At 52.0% G+C, this 22195-nt stretch overlaps 2 protein-coding genes across 4 annotated transcripts in view; both read left to right on the top strand.

Moving 5' to 3' along the window:
• The window catches only part of Prkd2 (protein kinase D2), a 28367-nt gene extending 27876 nt beyond the window's left edge, over window positions 1–491 (top strand). For all 3 annotated transcript variants that reach the window (XM_046455646.2, XM_046455647.2, XM_046455648.2), the window contains one exon: window positions 98–491. In XM_046455646.2, the coding sequence (XP_046311602.1) occupies window positions 98–310 (213 nt within the window). In that variant the 3' untranslated portion in view covers window positions 311–491. The remainder of the gene's footprint in view (window positions 1–97) is intronic.
• Window positions 492–11717: 11226 nt separating this feature from the next.
• On the top strand, window positions 11718–20562 carry Dact3 (dishevelled binding antagonist of beta catenin 3). The gene is made up of 4 exons (XM_046455692.2): window positions 11718–12013; window positions 17001–17097; window positions 17262–17414; window positions 18327–20562. Exons 1-4 carry the CDS (start codon window positions 11765–11767, stop codon window positions 19718–19720), a joined length of 1893 nt encoding a protein of 630 aa, XP_046311648.1. The 5' UTR covers window positions 11718–11764; the 3' UTR covers window positions 19721–20562.
• Window positions 20563–22195: the final 1633 nt, after the last annotated feature.

Genomic DNA, 22195 nt, shown 5'->3' on the forward strand with positions numbered 1-22195 from the left:
ATGGCACCCCGGCAGGGCAGACCCCGCCGGCGCCGCTCTGGCTCAAACTGGCTGCCCAGGGAGCGGCCCAAGCTAAGCCCAGTTCTCCCGGGCCCAGGAGTACCAGACGTGGCTGGACCTCCGAGAGCTGGAGGGGAAGATGGGCGAGCGGTACATCACACACGAGAGCGACGACGCGCGCTGGGAGCAGTTTGTGGCCCAGCGCCTGCTGCCGGGCCCCGGGCTACCTGCTGACGCGGAGCTCGGTGGCACCCGTTTGCCACAGGACCACGAGATGCAGGGACTGGCCGAGCGCATCAGTGTCCTCTGAGTGTCCCCGCCTGGTTGTCGCCCTCGGGAGCAGCCTTACATACCATTCCAGGAACAAACTGTTCTAGGGGAAGTGGCTTCCTGCCCACACCTATGGGACATGTGCAGGGGGTTGGGGTGGGGAGTTATTCCCAAAGGCCCCCCTCTCCCTCCCCCACTATTAAAATGGACTGGTCTCTGGCCCCATGGCCTTGGTCTCTGGAAGGAGGACTTGGGGAACAGGAGGGGGCCGGGAGGTGGGGAGTTTTGGAAGGAGGACCGGCTGGGGTAGAGCATACAGAGGGGGGAAATGAAGGGGAAGGAGCATGACATGGGGTGGGTAGAGGAGCCTGAGAAAAGCACAGAGCTCTTCCCCTTTGGTAGGGCGACAGCTGATAAAACCACCGTAAGTAAAAAGTGCATTTAATCCACCGACCTTATCAAACATCACAATAGCAACACAGTTCACTGTTGTTCCCCTCGGGATTTCTGGGGTGTTGCCCAAGTCTGTTCTGCATATCATTAGTCTGGGAAAAGAGCAAAATTCAAAAATTTGAATTCTGGTTTCTACTTCTGCACCATGGTAAGAGTTGAAATGTCATAAAACAAACCGTCAGTAGCAGCAGACCATCTGCAATCTCACAGTTTGCCATAATCAATTTCTCATTTGGTGTCACTACCAGTCATGATTATTAACAATGTGATTGGTCTTGTAAGTGGCCCAGACTGGCCTCAAACTTGTGATCCACCTGCCTCAGCCTCCTGAGTAGCTGGGATTAGGGGTGTGCACCACGGGGCCTGGCAGTATTTTGTACTGATGTACTGACTTCTTGACACTCCACATGTACTCATTCACTCATCCACTCATGTGGGTCACTGTGCTGAGTGATACTGGGGACTCAGTGTGACCAAGACAGCCCAGGCCCTGCCCTCATGAAGTTCATTATCCTGTGCTTGGGCTGTGATGATCCAGCAGGGCTGGGCTGGGGAGCAGACTAGGGGCAGGGAGGGAGGTTGTCTGAGCAGACTTTTTAAGCTTGATCTTAGTTCTGAGGTTGTGGGCAGAGCAAATGTCCCAGAAGGAACTTATGTTTTGGTGGGATGGGGGATACTGGGGATTGAACTCAAGGGCGTTTGACCACTGGGCCACATCCCCACTCATTTTTTGTATTTTATTTATTTATTTATTTTTTTAAAGAGAGAGAATTTTAATATTCATTTTGCTTTTTTAGTTTTCAGCGGACACAGCATCTTTGTTTGTATGTGGTGCTGAGGATCGAACCCGGGCCCCACGCGTGCCAGGCGAGCGTGCCACCGCTTGAGCCACATCCCCAGCCCTTTGTATTTTATTTAGAGACAGGGTCTCACTGAGTTGCTTAATGCCTCACTTTTGCCAAGGCTGGCTTTGAACTCGTGATCCTCCTGTCTCAACCTCCTGAGCTGCTGGGATGACAGGCTTGAGCCACCGTGCCTGGCCTTCTGCTTTTGACTTCTGCCGGCTACCTCCCTGACTTTTGGTTCTCTACTCTTCACAGTTGAGAGTGAATAATCTGAGCATGCATATGGATGTGTTCTCTTTAAAACCTGGGCATGCTCAGGCTTACAGAACCTAATTAAAGACTACCTGAGCTCTGTAGAACAGGGGGAAAGTTAGCAGCCAGTTGAAGCTAGGACTGGGACCTGGGGCTCTCCAGCACTTACCAACTTAGAACAACTTGTCCACCTGCTGGTTGGCTCCAGAGCTGCAGCTCTTTAATTTGAAAAAGTGAGCCTCAGTAAATGAGGATTTCCCAAGGGGCGGACACACCTCCGAGAGCAAATACTATGGGGAAAATCTCTTGGATCCATGCCAAGTGCCTGTCCTCTGAAGGACAGATCACACAGAGATGACTCCATCTCCAGTGACAGACCCTGGCCAGAAAGCAGATGGAAAACCATTGCCACCTGGCAATCCCACTCCGACCTTGGCCACCAGTTTTGTTAACATGCTGAGACCAGGAGTTAGAGAGAAAAACGTGTTAACTGTGAAAATGCCTCAATTACAGAACTCCAGAATGTCCAATGTCATGAGGATGCTGTGGCAGGTCAGTCAAATCCACACCGCACAAACTTAGGGTTCTACGACCTAAACCATTAGAGATAAAAGGTCCATTGCACCTGGTGTGGTGGCGCACACCTGTAATCCCAGCGCTCAGGAGGCTGAGGCAGGAGGATCTCAAAACCAACCTCAGGGGGCTGAGGTTGTGGCTCAGTGGTAGAGCACTAGCCCAGCACATGGGAAGCACTGGGTTCTATCCTCAGCACCACATTAAAATAAATAAATAGGGGGGCTGGGGATGTGGCTCAAGCGGTAGAGCGCTCGCCTGGTATGCGTGCGGCCCGGGTTCGATCCTCAGCACCACATACAAACAAAGATGTTGTGTCCGCCAAATAAATAAATAATTAAATATAAAAAAATAAATAAATAAATAGGGGCTGGGGTTGTGACTCAGCAGTGGAGCACTCGCCTAGCACGTGTGAAGCACTGGGTTCAGTCCTCAGCATTCAAAATAAATAAATAAATAAAAGTATTGTGTCCAACTATACACACACACACACACACACAGCAATTTAGGGAGACCCCAATTATTCAGCAAGACCCTGTCTCAAAATAAAATATACAAAAAGGCTAGGGGGGCTGGGGCTGGGGCTCAGTGGCAGAGCACTTGCCTTGCACGTGTGAGGCACCGGGTTTGATCCTCAGCACCACATAAAAATAAACATATCTATTTACAACTAAAAAAAAATTTTAAAAAGGCTGGGGATGTGGCTCAGTGGTAAAGTGCCCCTGGATTCAATCCCTGGTATCCCCCCCTCTGCCAAAAAACAAACAAACCCATTGCATCAGGGCCGTCAGTCACCACAGAAGGTATTCTTGATAGGGACACTTGTAGGTACTACAAAGAAAAGGGACATTAAACCTGAGACTGTGCAGGTTAAAAATGCAAAAATTGATTCAAGTTGAAGATTCAGTCTCCCAAATGACGTTTCCAAGCAGATGTTGTCCTGTGTGTTCACAAATGCCCCTCAAGTCACAGGAGGATGTGGTCACCATCCCATTGCCAAGGTTTTAGCAGACAGGGCTGTCACCCCCACACCTATACAACAATCATCCATGACAAGGCCACGTGTGTCACGTGGTTCATGCTCATCTAAGCCACTCTCGGGCTTGGACCCCTTATTACCTAGCATAGTTTTTTAGACTAGACCAATAAATACTGTAGGAAGGGATGTTCTCTCAGTCTGGAAAGCTAGCGTTTCATGTTCATGAGCGTCTCTCAGACCCAGCCTCTGCCCCTAACCATTTCCATCCTAATGTTACTCAGGACCCATAACCTCCCTCAGACCCACATATTCAGTGTCTGCTGACCAATACTCCTGGTTCTCTTGGGGCTGCCAACCCAGCAATCATGGGTGCATCAGGGAGTCCAAACTGCTAAAGGGGGAAGTAGTTTCTTTGGTTTGTTTGTTTTTGTACTGAGGGTTGAACCCAGGGAGGCTTTACCACTGAGCTGCATCCCCAGTCCCTGCTTTTTAATGTATTTAACTTAGAAACAGGGTCTTGCTAAGTTGCTGAGGCTGGCTTTGAACTTGTGATCCTCCTGCCTCAGCCTTCCTAGACACTGGGATGACAAACATGCACCACTGCACTCAGCCCCTTTTTATTTTTTGAGACTAGGTCTTGCTAAGTTGCTCAAGCCTTGCTAAATTGCTGAGTACTGCCCTCAAAGTTGCAATCCTCCTGCCTCAGCCTCCCGAGTCATTGGGATTCCAGGCATGCACCCACACAATGGTGAAATAGATCCTTTTATGTCCCTCCTGAAACCGCCTTCATACTCACCCAGAGGCCCACTGGGACCTCCAGCCCATCATTCAGAGCCTCATAATGTCCACCCCTGCCCCTGCCACATCCTGTCCATCATGAATTTCAAAGGTAAAGGGTACTGGCTGGTCGGAGACCTCTGGGCTGTAAAAGAAATTGTCAAACATAGGTTCCTCCCGGTCAGCAATCCAAAGGCCACCCTGTTCTACCTCCCAACACACCCACTCCAGTTTTCTTTCACACACCCTTGCTTCACGGTGGTTCTCAACCTTTTTTGCTTCCCCCAGAAAGTCACCAATAAACGTGGAGAGCAATGCCTCAGTGTCTCCTTGGAACATCTACTTTTACCCTGAATGATAATTTGAGAGATTTTGTTTTCCCTTGCAATTCCACTCCCATCCAATGGTGAATTGTGCTCAATCTATTTCAACAGCTCCCTCACTGACACCTGGTACCTGCCCCAAGTCCTGGCTTATAAAGGACACAAGGGGTCTAAAGGCTGATTCCAATGACACAACTCATGAGAACACTATTTGGGACATGAACTTGCCCAGGATGGTAAAACCTTATAGAAAGCATTTACTCCATTTTCTTTTATCCAAGACTAAAAGGCAATTCAGATAAATTCTGAGCCTGTCATGGGTTAAATTTTGCACCCCCAATTAATGGGGGGTATGCTGAAGTCCTCTCTTCCAGGACCTCTGAATGTCGCCTTATTTGGAAATAGAGTTGTTGCTGATTGCTTAGTTAAAATTAGGTCATTCTGGAGTAGGGTCTCTAATCCACCACGGCTGGTGTGCTTATAAGAAGGTGGCCATGAGCCTGGAGCAGTGGGGCTCGCCTGGAATCCCAGCTACTTGGGAGTCTGAGTCAGGAGGATCAAAAGTTTAAGGCCATCCACAGCAATTTAGCAAGGCCCTCTCTCTAAAAAAAAAAAAGTCCTGGGTACGTGCCTCAATGGTTAAGTGCCTTGGGTTCAACCCTTGGTACAAGAAGAAAAGGAAAAAAAAAAAGTGGCCAAGGATGTTTCAGGCAGAAACTGGAGGAAGGCTGCAGAAAGTAGGGAGAGGCAAGGAAGGACTCCCCAGTTGGTCGTAGAGGGACAAGGCCTTGCGACTTCTAGCATCTGGAACAGTTTTAAGCCACTTCATTTGTGGATTGAACCCAGGAGACCTTGACCATGAGCTCTATTCCCCTTTTTCACTAAAAAAAAAAAAAAAGAAAAAGAAAAATGTTGAGACCGGGTGCGGTGAACTTGCTAAGGCTGGCCTCAAACTTGCCATCCTCCTGCCTCAGCTTCCTGAGCAGCTGGGACTACAGGAATGTGCCACTGCTCCCGGCCGTTTGTGATTCTTTGAAATAGCCTTGAGAAGTGAATGTGGGCCCTTTCTCCCTTCCCCCCACCTTGGGGACACCAGGGTTCCCTGACTCTGCTTTCCTGTGACTGTACATGAGATCACGTCCACAGGGTCTTGCTCTAAAGCACAGTGGAGATGCCGAATTCTGTGGCCTCACCTTGAGGGCTCCCGCTGCTCCCTTTGCGGGTCCCAGCTGCCACTCTGATGGCTTCGGTCATTCTCCTACATCTTTATGTGCTCTGGCAGGTCACCTGCTGCTCCCTGCAAACATCCGGGTCTCCAGCTCTCAGGCTAACCAACCTCTGTCAAATCGTACCCGCAACCTTCTCCTGCACATCATGACTCCCAATGGCCCAAACCCAGCCCAGACACCCTGCTCCCCTCCCACCTGAGAGACACGGCTCAGGAGCGGGTTCCATTACCCCATTCTTACTCTGCCTTGCCTTGACCTTGCAGAGCCCCCGCTTGACAAGTGGATGACTCTTACCCGAACGATCCAGAAGGAAACGTCCAAGGGGTTGACTGGCCAGAGTTGAGCCTTTCCTGACCTGTGAGACCAAAGGGCACACACAGGGGAGGGAGGGACAGGCAAAGCGGAGATGTTGATGAAGGGTTCGAAGCTCTGGGTAACTGGAGGATGAGTTTTCAGTTCTAATGAGTTTCTTGTGAGCAAGCCCCACAGTGAATAACAGTCTTGGATATTTCAAAGTCGCTATAAGACTAATTTTTTATTAGTCTTTTTTTTTTAATTAGCTACACACACACACACAAAAATCATTATTGAAGCCGGGTGCAGTGGTGCACCCTTGTAATCCCAGCAACTCGGGGGGTGCAGGCAGGAATATCACAAGTTTAAAGCCAGTCTCAGCAATTTAGTGAGGCTCTAAGTAACTTAGTGAAACCCCGTCTCAAATATGAAAAGGCAACCAGACATATGAAAAATTGTGCTCTATATGTATAATGTGAATTATAATGCATTCTGCTGTCATAACAAATTAGAATAAAAATAGAAATTAAAAACCCCAACAACAAACACACACAAAAAAAATATATAAAAAGGGCTGGGGATGTAGCTCAATGGTTAAGCACCCCTGGGTTCAATCTCTGGTACAAAAAAAAAAAAAAATCAATGAGTTGGTGAATGTGTTAACATTAATTAATCTGGTTTAGTCTTTCTATAACATATCCATAGATCAGAACATCACATTTACCCATAAATATACACAATTATTACTTGTTAATTATAAATAAGACAGGGCTGGAGATAGAGCTCAGTGGTCTAGCTTGTGCTATGTATATACAGTAACAAATAAATTAAAAAATTAAAAATAAGGCATAGTGGCACATGCCTGTAATCCAAGAAACTAGGGAGGCTGAGGCAGGAGGATGAAAGTTTGAGGCCAGTCTCAGAGATTTAACTAGGTTTTGTCTCAAAAGAGTGGGGTGGGGCTTGCAGGGTGTAACTCAGTGGTAAACTATCCCTGGGTTCAATGTCCAGTACTGCACAAATAATAATTAAAAATAAAAATAAAGCCCTCACAAAACCCAGCATACTTACAGTGCTCATACTAACCTGAGATGAGAGAGCCAATACTTAGAGTGACAGCAGGTGGGCTTTGGGTACTCCATGGTTTTGGTAATGCTTTGGATACAGAAAGGACTCATGGTGGCTGTAGGAACATTAGTTAAAAATGCTACTGAGGTTGTTGAACTTTTAGGAACTTTGCTTCTGTCTCAAGGAGTAGTAGTGTTGAAGATGAAGCCATGTATCAGCAAAAAAGACCCCAGAAAACAACAGATGGTGACCTTTGAAATAGCAGAGAGTGACTCCTTAAAGAATCTGCTATTAATTTGGGAACAGTACAGCACTGTTATGGGCACACATGTGTCATGACAAGCCATGAATGGATTCAAGGAGGTGGAGGCGAGGGGAGGTTTTGAAAGATAAAATGAGGATCACATCAGATATTTGAAACAGTGATCACCCCCACCCCCACCCCCACCCCACCCCCCCGCCGCCTTGGTACCAAGGATTGAACTCAGGGGCACTTAACCACTGAGCCACATCCCCAGCCCTTTTTTGAATATTATTGAGAGACAGGGTCTTGCTAAGTTGCTCAGGGCCTCCTTAAATTGCTGAGGGTAGCCTTGAACTGCCTCTGAGCTGCTGGGATTACAGACGTGGGCCACCACACCCGGCTGAAACAGAAATTCTTGGTTACAAGGATCAATAGCAAGGATAGGTGGGTCGAAGTTTATACAGGCACTCACTGGGTAGGGGCCTTGCAGAAGTGTGTGTGCGTGCATGTGTGAACTTGTGGTGGCCTTTGTGCACACTTGTGATTTGATTTGGGCAGAGGCTTCTGTGATAATTCTTATTATCAGCATGTGCATGCCTGATCTGTGATCTTTGGGGTTTATTATTATTATCTTTGTTAGGGCTTGACGCAAGTGACTCCATTTTGATTTTGACCAATCACATAAGGCAATTCCTTGATTTTTTTTTTTAAAAGAGAGAGAGAGGGAGAGAGAATTTTAATATTTATTTTTCAGTTTTGGGCGGACACAACATCTTGTTTGTATGTGGTGCTGAGGATCGAACCCGGGCCGCAGGCATACCAGGCGAGCGCGCTACCGCTTGAGCCACATCCCCAGCCCAATTCCTTGATTGGTAGAGATACTGGACTTGCTTCCTCTCGCAGTTCCCCATCGTGCCCTGATTCCCTCTACTCCGGTCTCATTTGATATTCTGCTAGAAGAACTCAAAATCTCATAACTTTTTTTTTTCTTTTTGTGGTACTGGGGATGAACCCAGGGCCTCACACGTGCTAGGCAAATATTCTGCCACTACAGCCGCAGCCCTTTTTATTTATCTGGAGATAGGGTCTCACTAAATTGCCCAGATGGCCATCCTCCTGTTTCAGCCTCCTGAGTAGCTGGATTACAGGCAGGTATCATCTTGCCTGGCTCAAACTGTCACAATTCAAGGCCCCTGACACTGCAAAGCCCAGTTGGAAGTCGGATGTTTTACCTTGTTTGCAGACACCTTAGATCAAGGAGGTTTAAGTATGGCCTTTGATCACATTTGGGCAATTTTTTTGTATCCAGGAAACTTCTGTCTTGACTAAGCGGGAAATCTGCCGAGCTGGGGATGCAGCAAAGTCATAGAGCACCTGCCTGACATGCCCGAGGTCTTCAGCTCAATCCCCCGTACTGCAAGAAAAAGTATATTATAAGCTGGTTGGGTAGCTCAGTGGTAGAGCCCTTGCCTGGCCCAGTGAGGCTCTGGGTTCAAGCTCCAGCACAACAGACAGACGGATGGATCTGTGTTGACCCACTGACATCCTGTCAGCCTCACTGAGGCCAGGGAACTCAGGGGACATGTGAGCTGGTCCTTCACAACTGTCTAGCCTTGGACATGTGGCTTCCGGGGTGGAGGTGCCATTGGAATCAACTGCTTTGTGCTCCTTCCCAGGATTTCTTATTCTTCTCCATCATCATCATCAGTAAGAACAGAGAGAGGTCAAAAGGGAAATCTCCACCAGTCTCGGTGGCCCATGCCTATAATCCCAGTAGTTTGGGAGGCTGAGGCAGGAGGATCTCGAGTTTAAAGATAGCCTCAGCAAAAGCAGAACGCTAAGCAACTCAGTGAGACCCTGTCTCTAAATAAAATATGAAATAGGGCTGGGGATGTGGCTCAGTGGTTGAGTGCCCCTGAGTTCAATCCCCAGTACCAAAAAAAGGAAATCTCCAATGTTGCTACAGCTCTTCTGACACCCCAGCAGCAGGCTCTCTTCACCTCCTGATGGAGTCCTCTCATCTTGCTGCCCCTAGCCTCAAATACTGGCTTTACCCCTAGTCACCATCCTTGGAATATCCATCTTCAAATGCCTTTAAATCACCTCCAGACCCAACCTTCCATCAGCAGACGGCTCAACCTGTCTTGCAGAACAGCAGGGATGAAAGACAATTCTGACTTCACCCAGACACTGACTACTCAGAAAATCTGTTTCAAGCTCGCCAGACCCCTATCATCAATCCTTGATTGTCTCCCAGCTGTTTCAAAATTAGATGGTGTAGGTCTGCCTTGAACAAGAGGACTGAATACAGTTTTTGTCTACTAAAGTCCAGCTCTTTTTCTCTTTGGGACTCACAGATTTTTTTTTTTTCAAAAAACTTAAATATCAAACCCTTCTGTTGTTCCTTTTAAAAATACCTTTTTATTTTGTATTTATTTTTTATATGGTGCTGAGGCTCAAACCCAGTGCCTCACAGATGCTAGGCGAGTGCTCTACCACTGAGCCACAACCCCAGCCCCTTCTGTGGTTCTTAATGCATGGAAGATAATGCTCCAAGTACTTGACAAATAATTAATTTGATCTTCGGGACAATTCTATGAGGTACCGATGAAAATGAGGCACAGAGAGGTTAAGTTGCTCCCCCAAACCACACAGCTAGAAAGTTGTAGACTATCCCCAGGCAGCCCGCCTTCAACGTCTTTGCTCTCCACTCTAACACTGCTATCTCCATGCCAGGACCATAAGTTTATGTAGTGCACACCAAAGTGATGAAATGGAAGCGGAAGTTCTGTAGGTGGTGGTGTGGCACTCCTCTATCGTAGCACCTCAGGTGGCTGAGGCAGGAAGATCATCAGTTTGAGACCAACCTGAGGATGTAGTTCAGTGGCAGAGTGCCCCTAGGTTCAATCCCCAGTACCAAAATAACAATAATGAGATGAAGGTCTCACATGATCTGGGCCTTGACTTTTAATAAGAGTCAAGATCTGTCCCCAGCCCGGCGCGATGGCGCACGCCTGTGATCCCAGCGACTCCGGAGGCTGAAGCAGGAGGATCATGAGTTCCAAGCCGCCTCGGCACTTAGCGAGGCCTTAAGCAACTTAGCCAGACCCTGTCTCAAAATAAAAAATCAAAAGAGGGCTGGGGATGTAGCAAGTGGTGGGCGCCCCTGGGCTCAATCCCCAGGACAAAAACAAACAAAAAGGGCACAAGATCTGTCCGGGAAATGGGTATGAATGTCGGAGCTAGCTCGGGAGAACTGTGGGGAGGTACACGACACACTGAGCGCAGTGACACAGGCTGGCCACCTGAGGGGGCGCTAGCCCCGCAGGCGGAGCGCGGGGAGGCGCACGGAGCCTTGGAAACCGGTGGCAGGCTCAGACTCAGGACCAGAGAACGCTGAGAACAGAGCATCTTAGAAGGCTGAGAACAAAGCCTCTTAGAACGTAGAACAAAGGCCCTGGAATCGCAGACTGGTGGAGCTTACAGCCTCACTGCTCCTAGGAGACAAAGACGCTTAGATTCTCTGTTCCCATCAAATCGTTTCATCTTCCACCCAACGTCCAGAATTTGGGACACAACCGATCTTGGACAGTTAGAAGAAAGACCGGCCACATAATTTTGTCTGCTCAGTGCAAAATGAAAACGTGGGGTCCCTTGCTCAAAAAATATGTGAATTTCAAGAGAGCTATAGCAGAATATTAAACCAAGCGCCGAGGTCGTCTAAGCGAGTCCCACGTGGGTGAAGCCGGCCCCGCTTTAAGAAGCATAACTTTATCCGAGGATGTTGTCCGTTTTACAGAGGAGTGTCTCGGAAGGCTTCCTGGAAGAGGAGGAGAAATCAGAGCTCGACCCTCAACCTTGTTCTCCCCCGCCACCCCCCCCCTCGCGCAGCCTCAGAAGCTGAAGGTTAGAACAGGGAGGTTGGAACATCTGCCAAACTGTCACGTGGATGCATTCTCTATTTATAGACCATCCTTCCTCTCTCGCCGGACAGTCCAATGGTAGCCAGAGCTCGCCCGCAGGAGGGCGGAACAGGCTGCAGGACCGGGAGGTACAGACCAATGGCATTGGAGCAAGGGCGGACTTGTTTCATTGTGATGCGTAGGGGGGCGTGGTCAAGGCCCTGAGGCAGATTCACGGGGGGGCGTGGCGAGGCTGTCTTTAAGCCGAGTGAGTAGGTAGCTTCGAGCATGCGTCGTGTTGGGCGGCGCGGGTGCTCTGTCCAGCAACTTCGTAAGGATGGAACCCACCAATAGGCGTCGGTTGCTGTGTGGCCGGGGGCGTGGCCATGCAGATAAGGCACGGGTGGGCGGCCCAATGGGCGGGCGCCTATGCAGATGAGACGGTGACAGCCCGGCCAGCGGGCGGGCGGGCAGGCGGGCTGCTGGGGCGGGGAGGTGGGACCGGGAGAGGGGTGGCCGTGGGGCCCGGCCGGGCTGGGGCGGGGGGCCGCAGCCATGATCCGGGCCTTCTCGTTCCCGGTGAGCCCCGAACGGGGCCGGCTGCGGGGCTGGCTGGAGGGCAGCCTGGCCGGGCTCTGCGAGTTGCATTGGCTCCGAGAGAGGCAGGAGTACCGCGTGCAGCAGGCGCTGCGGCTGGCCCAGCCCGGAATGGGGGGCGCTGAGGCCGAGGACGAGGAGGACGCCGACGAGGACGAAGATGCGGCGGCGGCGCGCCGGGCCGCAGCGGCCCTAGAGGAGCAGCTGGTGAGGGGCCGCCTGTCCGTTCTTCCCTCCACCCTCGTCTGTATCTGTCTGTCTGTCTCGGTTGGATGCTCAGGCACACGTCGCGAGGGAGCTCAGAGGAGGGGAAAGGACAGGGGTAGGGTTGGAGACCCCGGAGTCCAAGCGGCGGGCGGGACCTGGCCTCTCCGTCCCCAAATCGGGGGAGGGGGTACTGCATGGCCTCTACTCAGATGCATGGCTCCATCCTCTACACCCCTTCCCCAAAGAAAATCCTTCTGGGCGCCAAGTATGTGTCAAGACCGGATCTGAGTACTTTGCACGCGTTGTCTTTTTGCAGCTTGGGAGATAGGGGGTGGTAGTCCCCATTTTACAGAGAAAAAAACTGAGGCTCAGAGAGAGGAAGTGACTCACCCAAGGTCACACAGTGGGGATTCAAACATGCCTCCCTCTGGGCCTGGCTACCAGGGAGGGTTCCATCTTCGCTGAGCCCTGGTGTGCTTGGAGATCTCCAGAGGGGGCGCGGTGGGGGGAGGGGATTTAGGGCCTCCAGAGGGAGGGATCACTGCTGGGAGTTAGCTCAGTCTCTGAGGCCCCCACCGGCATCAAGACCGTCCATGACACTTTCCTCTCTTTCCTACCTGGTCCCAGTCCTCCTTGACCCAAAAAGAGGCAGGTTAAGGCAGCAGGGTGATTTGACTTCTGGGTGCTCTAGTAGGGGAAGATGAGCAGAGGTCTCCAAATTAGGGAAGCATCATCCTCTCCTCCATACATCATTCCTTGAGTCCGGAGACCCCTTCCTGGTTGCCTGCACTCGCTCCCTACAGCCACATCTCCGTGACTTTCTGTGTCTGCTTCCTTTTCTCAGTCCTGTCTGTCTGTCTGTCTCCCAGTCTTCCCTCCTTGCATTTCTGCTCTTCTCTCTCTTCCTGCCCCACGCCTCAGTCTCAGTCTCTCTCCTCCCCTCCCCCAGCCTACAGACCCTGGCTCCCCTTGCAGATCCCATGAGCCTGTGGGTGGTCAGAGCTTCCCGTTTGGGGAAACCTGAGCCGAGGTTGCAGGGGGGAGGGGGCTCTCCCTGTCGCTGACCTCGACTGCCCCCTCCCCAGATGGGAAGTGGGGAAAGCTGAAGCCAGACACAGGCCCTGCACGCGAGCCCCTCCCCCGGCCGGGAGTGGGACCCTGCACATTCTTCTTGGAAGCAGAAACAGCTGTGGGAGGCCCCGCCCCCTCCAAAAGTTAGAGATGGGATTGTGGGGGACTTCACCAGCTCCCCCACCCAAGATGCCCGGGTTTCCCAAGTGCCCCCATCCCACCAGGAGCCAGGGCACTGCCCCTCCGCCTCCCCATCTCTTTGCCCCTCATCTTACATCTCTCAGTCGTCTCCCTCTTCTCTCCCCCAAACCTCTCTTCCTGGCTGGCATGAGGTGGTAGTGGAGAGGCCAGTCCCCCCACAGTCACCAGGCAAAGCTCTCGTCCCAGCACCAGGGAGGAGGCGGTGGCAGGCGGGGAAGTGGGGGAGACAGCGGCACCAAGGGAGAGGCAGAGAAGCGCTAAATATAAACTCCTCTGAGTGCTGGGGTTCCTGGGTCCTTCTGAAGATGGGCCTCCTCTGTTCCCTGAGTCCTCCTTATGAGACTTACCCAGTCTCTTCACCCAAGAATACACTTTCTTTGAAGCAAGAAAGACAGAAGCCAGACTTGGTGACTTTCTAATAAGAATGATGGAGATACCAGGTAAAGACTGAGGTTATTGCAGAAAATAGAGGCATGAATTCTGGGTGGAGGTCGGGGGCTCCCTGGGTCCTGTTTGCTCCCAGGAAGAAAAAGGGTCACTTTTAACAAGGAGTTCTTAAGCGAGACTTGCAGAGGGCTTCCTACCAGAGCTAAAAGGTAGCTGGACACTGATAAGGGAATATAAGGAAATGGACAAAGATGTGGGGAAATTTGAGTCTCCAGGAGCCCTAACTACACTCCTGTTAAGCCTCCCTCGGCTGGATGTCCTGCTTGTAGTAGAATTTGCACAAAAGGACCAATAAGGGGGCACTGTGGGGAGGCAGGGGGCAGAATTCAGGCCGAGGACCTCTGGTCTTTAAAGAGTCATCCTTTTTGCAGCTGGAAGGAATGAGGTCAGATTTATAAGATGGGGAATGTAGACTGGGGGACGATTTCAGGGGTGTCTAGACACTGAGGAGGAGGAGGCCATGGGGGAAGAGAGACTCCAGACTCTCTCTTCCTCAGCCCACCTTATAGTGGAAGAAATGAGGACTGCAGAATTTATCAAACAAAACCAAAAAGCAAAGGGAAAAAGTATTTTACATATATTTTTAAATTATGCAAGTAGTATTTTAATTACTCCTTGTTAGATATTCATAGCTTTCATGTAATAATGCCAGTTAGTATTTATTAGTACTTAAAAGGAAGTGCTCCTTTAACTCATGTAATCCTCCCAGCAGTCCTATAAGAGATGGAGTCACAGGATGCCCATGTGATAGACAGAAACTGAGGACCGGAGAGCCAAATCACCTACCCAGAGTCTCACAGTGGGGAGGTGGAGAGCTGAATTTGGCAACGGGCTGCTAACTCATGCCTCCTTAAGCACTCCCCATCCCTCCCTTGACCCCCTGAGGTCCCCACCATTGTCACCTTGGCTTGAGTCCCTCCAGACCTCTTCCTGAAAGGACTTCCTGCATCAGCTCAGCAGAAACAGTTTACATACCAAGAAAGAAATGTAGAGCTTGTAAAAAGCTTTGCTTTTTACAAATGCCAGTTTCTTGGGTGAGGTCCCAGTGACTGTGCCAGTGGTTCTCAAAGTGTGACCCCTTAACCAGCGGCACCACATCACATGGAACTTGTTAGAAATGCAAGTTCTTGGTCTCAACTCCAGACTGGGATCAGAAGCTCTGGAATTGAGACTCAATAATTTTGGTTTTAACAACCCTTCCAGGTCTGCATGTAGGACAGTAGACCTGTAAAATTATATCACTTAGTGACATTGTAGCTGTCTTAGTTTGTTTAAGTACACTCTTTGAGGTTAGCACAGGATGAAATCGCCTAATGATGAATTTCTTAGAATGTGCCCACATCATTAAGCAACACAAGACTGTAATTCTGACTCACTGTCATGGGTGTTTTCTGCATTTTTATCTTTCTGCTAATGCTTTATCATAGCAATGGTTCCACAAAGAAATTTGCCATGTTCCATCTTAACAGGTGTATAGTATTCCACTACACATGTGTCATTCATTCATTCATTCATTCATCAAATATTTCCTGGGCATCTGCTTTGTGCCCAACACTGCTAGGGAAGGTGCAACCAACACAAATCTCTGCTCTCCTAGGGATGAGGTCCTAGTGAGAGACACAATAAACAAGTGACACCCTGCTATATGATTTTAAGTCAAGAGGTCATTACTGCTGTGTAAAATATAAAAATAGAAAATAGAAATAGAAAAAGTAGAAGGGTGTCAGCGTGCAGAATGACAGGGGAGCTATTTCGGAAAGTGTCAGAGAAAGGATCCCGGTAACCAAAGATGTGAATGAAGCCGGCGAGCCAGTAGGAAGTGGGGGCGGGGGGGGGGGAGCCCGGCTGCCCTCCAGGACAGCAAGGAGGCCAGGAGGCTGGAGCCCACGGATCAAGCCAGCGCCTCTGGGGACGTGGTAGGGGACAGGGGACGTACAAAGGTGGCTCCTCCATTTCTCTAATCACTCCTCGTTGTTGAGCGATTTGGCTGCTTTTTTGGGTTCTGCTCAAAGCTGACTCCTCTGCATGCCCAGGGCAGCCCAAGCTCAACAATGTGTCGTCTTTGCCCACATAAACAGGCCCAGATGGGGGCTTCTGTTCTGGGGGAGGGAGGAGCCAGGGCCCAGAGGAGTCCCGAGCTGGGAGGGGGCGGTGGCTGCGGGAGCCGGCCGGTCTCTCGGCCCTAAATAGGCAGGGCTGGGCGCCTGCCCTCCCGCGCTCCCCCCTCGCCCAGCCAGACAAGCCGCTTTTGTCCGAGGGTCAACCGTCAGCCGCCGGCTCCACAGCTCCGACTCCCCCAGCCCCTGTGAGCCTTCTTGGCTCTGGCCCGCCCCCTCTGAAACGGGGCTGCGTTGGGAGTCTTGGGACCCCACCCCTGAGAGGTCATGGTCACTGCCCTGGGAAGATTTTCTCCTTCCTTTGCTCCTGGGAATGAGGAGCCGTGGACAGACGCTGGGGTGCGGAGGGGTGGGGTGGGTTTCACGGCAGGAGTGGAGCCCAGGGCTCAGGAGGATGTGGTGCGGGGGCAAAAAAAAAAAAAATACAGGGATCACTGCTGTAGGACCATTAAGGTTAGACTTGGAAGGACTTCCCAGGATGCCCAGAGCCAGGCAGGGGTGGGGTCTGAGGGGAGAAACCGCAGAGGGTGTGAGGCTGAAGCAGAAAGTGCCACACGACTTTCCACTGGTGACAAAGGGCAGTGAAGGGAGATGGTCGGGTCAAAACTGGAAGAAGGGACCTCAGATGGGGTTCAGTGGTAGAGCACCTGCCTGGCACCCCTGAGGGCCTGGCTCCAATCCCCAGTACCACCCACCTACACAAAATAAGTAATAATAACATAAATGAAATTTAAAACTAGGAGAATACAGACCCATGGCTAAGGGATCTTCTGGGTCCTGGACACCATGTTTAGCATTGAACTGTCTCTACAGCAAGAAGACCTGGAGGTAGACTCAGAGAACATTCTTATGGGGTTCCCTTGTGAGCACAGATGGGAATCCTTGATAGACGGTGGGCAAGAGGGGGCCTCTGGGGCCTCACTGCACCCAGGAGGGACTAGATGGGGCTACATGAGGACGGGAGTTAGCCTCTGTCCCTAATGGACATGAGAGACAGAGACCTTAGAGGTTCTGGGGCCCAGGTACTGATTTTATGAAGTCAGAGCCTCATTGTCAAAGTGAACCTGTCTGTGTCCATGAGCTCATGGAACAGGGGACTCTGTGGCATCAGGTTGGGCCTTCTGACCGCCCTGCTTTCCCCATGCCCTCAGGAGGCGCTGCCTGGACTCATCTGGGACCTGGGCCAACAGCTGGGAGACCTGAGCCTGGAGTCTGGGGGCCTGGAACAGGAGAGTGGGCGCAGCTCAGGTGAGCAGGGCTGGAGGGGTGGGGTCTGCCTGGTCACCCCAGCCTTTCCCACGCTCCCCATCTCTCAGGCCCGCACTCTCTCGCTGCCCCACCTCCTCCTCTCCCACTCCGGCTTTCCCCACCCCACCTCCCTGATGGTCTTTTGGCTTCTCTTTGGAATCCAGGCTTCTATGAAGACCCCAGTTCCACAGGAGGTCCAGACTCACCACCCTCAACCTTCTGCGGGGACAGTGGCTTCTCTGGATCTGGCTCCTATGGACGCCTGGGTCCCTCTGAACCCCGAGGCATCTATGCTAGCGAGAGGCCCAAGTCCCTAGGTAAGGTGGGTGGGGTTGGGGACCTGAGGCCAGGGACAGGACATTAAGAGGCTCATTTTGAGCATAAGCTTCCAAGTCACACCTGGACCCCAGTTCTGGCTGTGACCTTCCCTCTTCATGTGATTTTGAGCTTCTCTCTTCTTTCCGGATGTCTGTCCATTTGTGAAGGGGGAATAACAGTGTCCACCTGCTGGGCCTGTGTGGGGTACTCATGGGCCTCTGCCCTCCAGCCCTGGACCAGCCACTCGGTCGTCCGTCTGAGACAGGAACCACTGTTGCTCATTTACAAAAAGTCCATCTCTGAGCCCCTACTGTGTGCTCTCCTAGCACTTTCCTCGGGGTGAGGGACACAGCAATGAACTGGACAGGGAGCTCCCTGCCCTCGTGAATGGCCATTGTAGTTGGAGAAATAGAGCATACACCAGATAAATAAGTAAAATACATAGGGCATTAGATGATGACTTGTGCTGTGACAATTCATAAACCAGGGGAAGGGACATCCCTTTGAGTCTGGGGAAGCAATTAGAATCATAGAAAATATGGCTGGGGGGGTGTCTCATTGAGACTGTAACAGTTGAGTGGCTCCCCTAGGTAAGAGAGTGGGCCAAGCAGATGTCCAGGGGGTCTGGGAATATATATATATATATATATATATATATATATAGAGAGAGAGAGAGAGAGAGAGAGAGGGGGGGGAGGAGACAGGGATAGAGGCAGAGGCAGGACAAGTCATGCATGTCTTATTGATCTCTGAAGATTTTTTTCACCAACCCTAGACAAGGGAAGGGAGGAAGGCAGGTTTCATTGATGAGGTGAGGTGGAGATGGAGGGAGGTGGCCGGTCCCTTCAAGGTTGGATGAGAAAGGACTTTGAGAGTCTCCCCCGCCCCTTTTTTCCCCCTTCTTTCCCTAGGAGACGCCAGTCCCAGCGCTCCCGAGTCGGTGGGCGCGCGGGCCGCGGTGCCGCGGTCCTTCTCTGCGCCCTACCCGACGGCGGGGTCCGCGGGGCCGGAGGCCTGCTCCTCTGCGGAGCGCCGGGCCCGCGCGGGGCCCTTTCTGACGCCCAGTCCCCTGCACGCCGTGGCGCTGCGCAGCCCGCGGCCCTGCAGCCGTGCTCCTGCCAACTCGCCGGACCCGGTGGGCACCGGGCGGCCCCTGGACGGCTACATCTCGGCGCTCCTGCGCAGGCGCCGCCGCCGGGGGGCGGGCCAGCCCCGGACGAGTCCCGGGGGCGCGGACGGGGGTCCGCGGCGCCAGAACAGCGTGCGCCAGCGGCCGCCCGACGCGTCCCCGCCCCCCGGGGGCGCGCGGCCCGCGAGGGAGCCCTCGGTGGAGCGCGCCGGGGGCCGCGCCACCAGCCCCGCCGCCTTGAGTCGCGCCTGGGCCTCGCAGTGGGAGGCGGACGTGGCGCCCGAGCCTGCAGCGCCGCCGGCCGCCGCCTCGCCCCCCGACAGCCCGGCCGAGGGCCGCCTGGTGAAGGCGCAGTACATCCCGGGCGCGCAGGCCGCCACCCGCGGCCTCCCTGGCCGCGCGGCGCGCCGCAAGCCGCCGCCGTTGACCCGCGGCCGTAGCGTGGAGCAGTCCCCGCCCCGGGAGCGCCCTCGGGCCGCGGGCCGCCGCGGACGTGTGGCCGAGGCCTCGGGTCGTCGGGGCTCGCCCAGGGCGCGCAAGGCCGCGCGCTCCCAGTCCGAGACCAGCCTGCTGGGCCGCGCCGCCGCCGCGCCGCCGGGGGCCCCCAAGTACCCCACGGCCGAGCGGGAGGAGCCCCGGCCGCCCAGGCCCCGCGGTGGCCGCGCGCCCACGCTCGCGGCCCAGGCCGCCGGGTCCTGCCGCCGCTGGCGCTCCACGGCCGAGATCGACGCCGCCGACGGGCGCCGCGGGCGGCCCCGCGCCCCTGCAGCCCGCGGCCCCGGGCCAGGCCCGTCCCCGTCGGTCCCCCAGCGCCGTCTGCTCTACGGCTGCGCGGGCAGCGACTCGGAGTGCTCGGCCGGGCGCCTGGGCCCGCTCGCTCGCCGCGGGCCTCCGGGCGGCGTGGGCGGCGGCTACGGGGAGAGCGAGTCCAGCGCCAGCGAGGGCGAGTCGCCTGCCTTCAGCTCTGCCTCCAGCGACTCAGAGGGCAGCGGTGGCCTCGTGTGGCCGCAGCAGCTAGTGGCGGCCACCGCCGCCGCAGGGCCAGTGGGGGGTGCAGGTGGAGGGGCGCCCGCGGGCCCCGCCAAAGTCTTCGTGAAGATCAAGGCCTCCCACGCTCTGAAGAAGAAGATACTGCGTTTCCGTTCGGGTTCTCTCAAGGTCATGACAACGGTGTGAGTTTGGGGATCTGCTTGGGCTCCCCCTTTATGGCCTCTGCACCTCCACACTCCTGATCACTGGCCCTTCCATGCCCACCTTCCAAAGACCACCATTCTCTGTTTCCAAAGACCCTCTTCACTCCCTTCCATGCGTAGTAGCAGTCTTGGTTAGAAAGGCTCCCCTCCCCCCCCCAGGGAGGAATGAGGGGAGGACCCTGATCCATCCATTCAGCCTTTGGCTTCCAAGCCCAGGAGCAAGAAAGTTCCCCTTTGGTGGGCCTCACTTTCCTCATTTGTACAATGGGTGTCCCTGTTTGCAAGAGGGGTGATTCAGTTTGAATTTCCCCTTTTAGTGTAGAAGTATAGTCTGTTCCCTTCACTTCTCTCCTTGAACACTCTCATTTCTTTCTGTGCCCAGATTTGTCCCCCTCTCATTCACAAAGTGCCCCCTTCATGTCCCTGGATCCTTAGGCTGTCCCCTTGGCACCCAGGTCAGAGACTCTGTGTCTGGCTCAGGTGGTGCCTGCAGAGTGCCCTGGGAAGGGAAGGAGCACTGACTTCGGGGTTTTGAGGGTCAAGTAGGAGTTGGCAACACCTGGGAAGGACTCTTTCACCTCTATTCCTGGACAATTATGGAGGATTGGGAGGTAAAGAGGGGAAGGAAGATGGTTTCTATCTCATGCCTCCACTGTGAGGGAGAGTAGGGGAAGCTGGATGACCCTCAGCTGTTCCAGTTTTTTTTTTTCTTTTTTAAAAAATTAGTGTATTTATTATGACGATGGTGACTCCCCCGTGCACAGGGGGGCCAGATTCTGTGTGTTTCTCTAACCTCTTTGTAAATAAATGCACAATGTTACATACTTGGTGGACTCTTTCTTTGTCTAAATAGGAGAAATGCTGCTTTTCCTTTGGACTGTTTTTTTTTTTTTTTTTTGGGGGGGGTGGGTACCAGGGATTTCATTCAGGGGTGCTCAACTACTGAGCCACATCCCATCCCTATTTTGTGCTTTATTTAGAGACAGGGTCTCACTGAGTTGCTTAGAGCCTCGCTTTTTGCTGAGGCTGACTTTGAACTCGTGATCCTCCTGCCTCAGCCTTTCAAGCTGCTGGGATTACAGGAGTGCCCCACCATGCCCAACTGGATTAAGATTTATTGAACAGTTGTCTGGCAGTGTCCAGAACTAGATGGCAGATCCCAAGTGGGGTTCAACATCATCTTCTAAACATTGGCTCTTTTTTGGGGGGGAGTGGGTTACTAGGGATTGAACTCGGGGCATTGGACCACTGAGCCACACCCCCAGCTCTTTTTATTTTTATTTAGAGACAGGGTCTTGCAAAGTTGCTTAGGGCCTTGCTGAGTTTGCCGAGGCTGGCTTTGAACTCGAAATCCTCCTGCCTCAGTCCCCGCCCCCTGGGATTACAGGCATGCACCACCATACCCGCCTTAAACATTGGCACTCTTATTTCAATGAACATTACGTTTTAGTTAGGTTGGGGCATGAATATGATTTCATAAAAATGGGAACAGTACAGGAAAGGGACAAGTGCCCCATTCCCTCTCAGAAGTCATAATCATAATCAGCAATTTGTTGCGTATACTTCCATGCTCTTTACGTGTTTGCATACATACAGGAATCTAAACAGCTGTGAATATGTGCAGTTACACACATGCCTAGAGTCATGTACACATGTATACATGCTGTTATGTGTATTTATAGTTGTACATATTAACCAGATGTGTGCAAATACATATAGTTATGTATGTAATGTTATAGAACATATATTTACATATATTGGACTATCTGAATGTGGTGTTTTGTCTTTTTTTGGGGGGGAAAGCCACCTTGGCCTGGAAATTTCCTTGTGGGAGGATTTAAATTAAGGATTGAATTTCTTTGGTAACCATCAAAGTCCTATAACTATAGGACTCTTTAGCATTTCTATTTCTTCCTGTGTCAGTTTTATTAAGTCATATTCATCTAGATATTGGTCCATTTCATCTAAATTTAGGTAACAGTTTTCCTGTGTTGTTAATATTAGCATGGAAAATTTCATTGTGGGATTCCCATTTTTATTTTGAGACAAGATTTTGCCCAGGCTGGCCTCAAACTTGTGATCCTCCTGCCTCAGCCTCCCAAGTCTCTGGGATTATTGGCATAAACCAGAGTCCTATCATCATTTAAAAACTTTTAATTGTCACTATTTCTGGTACTAGGGATTGAACCCAGGGCTGCTTTTACCACTGAGCTACATTCCAGTTTTATTTTTTATTTTAAGACAGGCTCTTGCTAAATTGCTGAGGGTCTTTGCTGAGCCTGGTCTCAAACTTGTGATCCTCCTGCAAATTGACCTGAGTCACTGGGATTACAGAAGTGTGCCTATCTTAATTGACACTTGAACTGACACACTTCCATTCACACTCTACAAAGATGTAGCTCAGTGATGAAACTCTTGCCCAGGATGTGCCTGGCCTGGGGTTCGACTCAGACCACAA

The sequence above is a fragment of the Marmota monax genome, unplaced genomic scaffold (assembly GCF_021218885.2).
Source record: "Marmota monax isolate L192 unplaced genomic scaffold, Marmota_monax_Labrador192_F-V1.1 WCK01_AAM20220418_F8-fsc00149, whole genome shotgun sequence".
Lineage (NCBI taxonomy): Eukaryota > Metazoa > Chordata > Mammalia > Rodentia > Sciuridae > Marmota > Marmota monax.